Source organism: Thunnus maccoyii, chromosome 9, assembly GCF_910596095.1.
Source record: "Thunnus maccoyii chromosome 9, fThuMac1.1, whole genome shotgun sequence".
NCBI lineage: Eukaryota > Metazoa > Chordata > Actinopteri > Scombriformes > Scombridae > Thunnus > Thunnus maccoyii.
Window position 1 is genome coordinate 12,083,646 of NC_056541.1, and position 6,344 is coordinate 12,089,989.

The 6,344-nt window shown below is 37.8% G+C and overlaps 1 protein-coding gene across 1 annotated transcript; it reads left to right on the plus strand.

Moving 5' to 3' along the window:
* The first annotated feature begins 110 nt into the window (after positions 1 to 110).
* Positions 111 to 5,951, plus strand: snap29 (synaptosome associated protein 29). Its single transcript, XM_042420873.1, has 6 exons — positions 111 to 218; positions 1,003 to 1,236; positions 1,367 to 1,557; positions 3,900 to 3,985; positions 4,072 to 4,176; positions 4,513 to 5,951. The coding sequence occupies exons 2-6, from the start codon at positions 1,003 to 1,005 to the stop codon at positions 4,671 to 4,673; spliced, it is 777 nt and encodes a 258-aa protein (XP_042276807.1). The 5' UTR covers positions 111 to 218; the 3' UTR covers positions 4,674 to 5,951.
* Positions 5,952 to 6,344: the final 393 nt, after the last annotated feature.

Genomic DNA, 6,344 nt, shown 5'->3' on the forward strand with positions numbered 1-6,344 from the left:
ATGAATGGTAACAAAAATGTTCTGTCGTTTAGTGTCGTGTTTAAATGCATTTTTTAATAACGGCTGACTTAAGTATAATTGTTTTGTGCGTTTTCGTTGCGCAGGTTTAGCCGTTGGGACAGCAAGCAGCGACGTCACCAAACATGACAGGAAGTGTTCTGTTGCTAGCAGTCAGCTGATACAGCAACAACACCGTCTACGGCTCCCGTCGGTCAAAGGTTTGTCTGTTAAATTGATCAAACCTATATTTCTTCACAGTTTCGCTCTAGATATCACCTGTTCTACGCGAAGAAAGGTCAATGTTGGCTCATGGGTGTGGTTGTTTGGTTGGTGTAAATTAGCTAGGTTAGCGGTTAACTAGCTAGCCAACACCCATCAGCTTTAACGCCACATATGGTAACGTTAAGTTAGCATTAATGTTAATTTTACTTTCCGTCACTATAAGTGTCATCAGGCAGATTATACGAGACAATGGTTATTTATGAGAGACAGTTTGACATACTAATTTTTCATTGTTTAAAAGTCGTTCTAATGTGTGGAAGTTGTAGCTAGCTAAAGCTAACAAATGCTAAATGCAAGCCACCACAAGTCAAAAACGTTGTAAAAGTAGCACTTTATTTTGATAAGTAGTGCAAACTCCATACTATTTAACTTGTGATGACGTGAAATGAAGAAAAGCGTCTCTCAATATGTTCAAGACAGCAAGTTCGGTGTTTTTATTTGATGAATGCCTTTGTTTTTCAAAACTGGAGTCAATTAATCCTGTACCATTTTTGTTCTAACATGATTTCATCATTATTCCAAACATCGTTAAATGTCCACTGCCTAACTGTTGACAGAAATAAAACACTGTGTTAAGCGTGAAAGTTCATTCGTGACCTTGGATATAGTAGTCTGACAAACAAGAAGATTTTGAGATACGGTTGAAAGCACTAGAGAAACTAGTAATTTGGACTTTGACTTAAGATTATTTTGTCAAAACACACTGTGTCTGCTCCACAGATGGCCTACCCAAAGTCCCACAACCCGTTTGCAGATGATGACGATGAGGAAGACTTTAGACCTAAAAATAGAGGGTTTGATGACGACCCCGATGATGGCTTGACTGATGCAGAGAGGAGGCAGAGGTACCTCCAGCAGGAGGTGATGCGTACAGCTCAGTCTGCCGTTGACAGTAGTCACCGTTCCCTCAGCCTCATCTATGAATCAGAGAAGATGGGTGTGGAGACGGCAGAGGTATGTCAAATTAATCCAATTTATCCTGGCACACAAAAAAATGATTGTCTCCAAGAGTATGCCAATCAACAGAGAAATTCTTGGAGTTTCTCTCATTCTCCTCTCTCTCTCTCTATCTTTGTCTGTGTAGGAGCTAATGCGTCAGGGTGAGGTTTTAAAGAGGACAGACAAAATGTTGGACAACATGGATCAGGACCTGAAGACCAGCCAGAAGCACATCACTAGTATCAAGAGTGTATGGGGCGGCCTGGTCAATTACTTCAAGGGCAAGCCAGAGACAAAGCCGGCACCGGAACCAAAGCCCTACGAGGCCAGCGACAGGTAGAATTCAGTCCTTTATTATCTGAAATAATTTTTGCTGTGTTTAGGAAAAAATGGAAGTTTATTTCTCATACTTTAAACTCAAAATGTTGGAGACACAGACTGCTCAAATATACTTTGTTTTTTGCCTTTGCTCTCTAACTCAGTATGTTGTGTATACAACTGAAGGGCCTTAAATAAAAGACTTCACCCACCAAAACCTTTTTTGAACAGTCAGTTATGTAGTGGACTCAGTGAATTATGGCAGACATGATTGTCAGAGTACTAGCTCTTCTCATCAGGTAGATATTTTATATCCTTCTTAGTCCTTTAGTATACCCTTAATTTGGGTTCATTTCTCACTACTTCTGTTTACAGACAGACGCTGTTAATTATTTCTAGTACTTTTGTTTTGGCCGGTGTCGGCCCACCCCTCCAACGGGATGCCCCCGCCCCTCCTGAAAGAAACAAAAAAAACAAATGTAACTTATACTAGCAGGATAGCGGGAGCAGGATAGGCTCGCAGGTATTCATATGTGTATTGCATAGACTGTATATGGTGTGTTGTAATCAGGGCCATAATGGAGGCTAAATGCACATAAGCGCCATTTACCCACCTCTCAAATTCAGAAATAGTGTTTACGCAGACTTTCATCACTGTACAGCTGTTAGTTTGGACTCGCTTCCTACCACAGTTTATGTTGTAGCTTCTAGGAATGTTCGTTTTATTTTCCATTTGATCACTGTATCCTTATATGAGATCATAGACCTAATGAGACACAGAGACAGCTGTTACTCTTAACATGGACCACCAACAAACCACTGCCCAGTTGTGCTAAACAGATTTCAAAATAAACAAACCCTCCCTGCTGAAGCCAGCAGACAGACAGGAGCCATTTTTGTGAGACAGAAGAAGAGTTCAGATGATATATGACATTTACTGTAATGTGCGGTATGAAACTGTAATCTGTTAGACAAAGTACAACGAAGTACGTAGCTAGCAAAAAACTCTGAAGTTGAGCTAAAGTTTTTTAAATTGACATTAGTGTTGTTTTAACTGTCCAGTTTATCTGCTGTTGCTTTACATGACAGTAATGTTGATGTAGCTTGATAGTATGGATAGCTTGACTGCTTATGCATTCCTGCTGGGTGTTGTTTGTCCACAATTACTGTAATTAACACCATACAAGTTAAAGTTCAGCTTCATGTCCACTCAGACCTTTAAAAGGAAGGTTTTTTACATTTTCAGAGTGAGTGAATGAATTAGGAGAGAGGAGACAGAAGTGAGGAAGAATTGCAGGATGTAATGGTGTTGAAAGAAAAACAAAGAGAAAGTAAAGAACTGATTGAAAAGGAAGAAAGTGCAACTAATTCAAGATTAAAAGAAAAAGTTTAAGGAGGAAAAAGAAACACATAGAGGCAGCCCAGACGTCAGGTGAAGGACAGACATGAACACATTCAAAGCAGGAGGCAGAAAAAAACTGGTAAGGTCTGACTTACACCTGCATCTAGATGAATTACTGTTATTCAAACATTTTTAAAAGCATAATCTGTTATCCAAATGTAAAGTAAAGGACATCTTAACAAACAAAAGTCAAAGCACAAGATTGAAACTTGCTATTAAAAGACTTACAGATATTTTAATACAGTTACTAACACTACACAACAACTCTGTTAACATGATGTTTCCCTTAAGCGGTTGTAAACACAGCGCTGAAATTGGCAGATAGTGTCAGTTATTAGGAAACAGAAAATGCTGATTCATCATTCATCTGACTGATTCATCTATAAGTCAAACTGTTGTTGACTTGAGCAAATTAATTCCCCATAAGTCAGTTTAGACCAAATAGACAGTGTGAGAATCGAGATTTGTTTTTAAGATAGAGACTTATTGGTCAAGCTATCCATCCATAAGGACTACATTACTTTATGTGTTGTAAATAAATATTGTTAACATTTATTATATTATTTATGTGCGCTCGTTTTATTTCAGCTCAGTGTAGAGAAATATACCAATACGGACTACCGCCTTACTACACACATCTATGATGACATTGTCAACACCACATATCCGTATCCATGACATGCCCGCCCCACAACAAACATGCCCCCCCCCCCCTCCCCGCAAAATAATCCTAGAGGAAACACTTTCACAACTCAGCCCATCCTCTACTAGAAGACTGGATCAAAGCCATGTCAAACCTCATGTAGAACATACCTATCCTATCCTTACATCATGAGTTTCTTTGTATATACATGTAAAGGTATTCCATAAAATATGTACCATTCCCAGGTTCTTGTCATTGACTATCCTTCACAGAATAGTTAAGCAATCCTTATCTCAATTTCTCATGTTTTGTCAGATTACAGAATGCCTTGTCTGGCAGCAGAGAACATGAAGATAAGTACCAAGCAAGTCACCCCAACCTAAGAAAGCTGGACACAGGAGGTATAGTAAGAGTTTGCACAAGAATCTCATGATAGCTTAATTATACTGAGAACTGACTGACACCATATCTGCTTTGTTTGTTGCAGGATTTGGAGCGTCTGCATCAGTAGATGATACCTCATCCAGACAGAATGGATACCCTCAGAACAGACAACTTAGGCAGGCTCACCAGACCCTGGATACAAACTTAGGTAAGAATATCTTTTTCTTTTTTTTAAATTTCCTTATTTTTTTAGACTTTATTATAGTATACAGTAATATAAAATGCAATCACAAGGCAGGCACAAGGGGGTGACACTTTTGGTTATTTCTATTATAATCCTATTAGCTTTGCTAGATAATATAAGTGTAATTTTTGTAATTCTTTATGTAAAAAATAAATTTAAATAGACTACAAATGTTTTTTTTAAATTTACCTCTACATCAAAACACATTATTTCATTATTTCTAATATATAAAAGAAACTTATGTATCGCCAATCCACAGTCCAATCGACTAACATCAGATCTTACTTGTGAATCATCTAGATGAAATGTGTGATGGCCTGAAAAGGCTGAAGAACCTCGGATTGGGTCTCCAGTCCGAGATTGACGACCAGGACGCCTCCATTGATGCTCTGCTGAATAAAGCGGACAAGATGGACGTCAAGATCCACAACACAAACCAACAGATTAAAAACCTCAAATGAAACAAGTGCTCTGGACTCACCTCACAGAGTCGGAACAACAGCATCCTCTCACTTGGCTTCCATCCTGGCCTCTGTCGAATAAACTTACTCCTTGATTTTGTTTTTTTTGTTTTTTTTGTTTTGTTTTGTTTTTAATGAATTGGAAGATGTAACTCTGACAGATAAACAAGTGAACACCCTTTTTTATTCACATTATTTTATTCTTAAATGACTGACTGGTAATTCCCAATTCATTTATGTTTCAGTTTTGTCCAGTCTGAGTTTGCCTGAAAATTCCTCCAATCACTGAGTTTTATAGTGATACATTGATAGAGTGAATTCTGTCCCGCCCACACTCGCACATGCCTTTTGGAGACACCCCACCTCAATATAACTGTGATTATTTTACCTGTGTGCTATGAAGGGAAGACTCCCATGTGTGTTTTAGATCGAAGGGACTGTGTGTCTAGATAAAAGCTCTGTTTGTAGTCAGGTGAATTTGCGTTGGTTAGAGGATCAGAGTATCACTTTGGCGATCAAGAAAAACTGAACACGGCTTCTGTCCTAAACTGGAATGTTGTTAGTGTTTGTTGATATGTCAACACTAACTCTGGACCTGCATTCAGCTATGTACAAAAACACTTTGGCAGTCTGCTCAAGTCACATTTGCCTTATATGTGATATGTATGTACAGTAGGCAAAAACATTTGTTTCTGTGCCGTGATTCTGCCTCCACTGGTACATTTCCTCAGTATAAGATGCTTCACTTTGTTTGATCTTCTGAAATTCTTGTTTGATTTATGCTCATGTTCAATGCTTTCCCTTGAATTTTACACATTGTTGATATAGATTAATATTGTATTTGAATGTTGCAGGGCGGGATTGAGTGAAAGATGGAATAGCATAAATAATGTGAACAAATATGCTTTGAATATAAAACTGAAACTGAAAGAATATCCCCTCTGTCATAATTATATATATATCTTCCCTGGTATAGGGAAGTTATGGGTAGATCAGCCATTTTTATGACTTTCAGAAATTAAAATACAAATGAAAGCTATAAAAATGGGGAAATAAATGAGCATTCATGTTTTCGCCATGTATATCTTGTATTCTTATCAAGACCACAATAAAAACATGGATCAGGGGAGTCTCAGGTGTTTATGAACTGTGTTCCTGTTACAAATGGAGCAGGAAGTCAAAATCACCACAAGGTGACGCCACAGTTTTAAATAGAACTTGCATGAGGTTATGTTGCAACATACTACTGTTCATCATTCATTAAACTTAATGCATTAATATAGTGTCAGACTACTATTTTTTTTTACGGCATTAAAATGTATCAACGGTAATATTTTTAGATAAATGTAGACTACAATACTTTTTTTTTTACTCCAAATACACCAATACAGCTGAAACTTGACTTCTTTATAGTCATCTAAACTTTACTGCTTTCTTACTGTGTATTATCAGCTTCAAGCCGGATTATTAAGACAATTTAAAAATAGATTGATTATAGTTTCCTTAAATAAGATTGTCATACCATGTGTGTGTTTACCATTGGCTGTGTGGTGTACCAGCTGTGTTGCTGTGCGTAGCTTAGGTCATCCTGTCAAAGTGTCTATTCATTATCATTCTTCCGTGTTGGACCAGCTGCTCCAACAGTGGCAACAAGCCCTCATTAGAATGACT

Excerpts from the sequence above, each read along its gene's own strand:
- snap29 (XM_042420873.1), top strand. The coding sequence starts at position 1,003 with ATGGCCTACCCAAAGTCCCACAACCCGTTTGCAGATGATGACGATGAG. Across the intron at positions 1,237-1,366 it reads TGGGTGTGGAGACGGCAGAG|GAGCTAATGCGTCAGGGTGA; the intron begins GTATGTCAAATT and ends TTGTCTGTGTAG. Across the intron at positions 1,558-3,899 it reads CCCTACGAGGCCAGCGACAG|ATTACAGAATGCCTTGTCTG; the intron begins GTAGAATTCAGT and ends ATGTTTTGTCAG.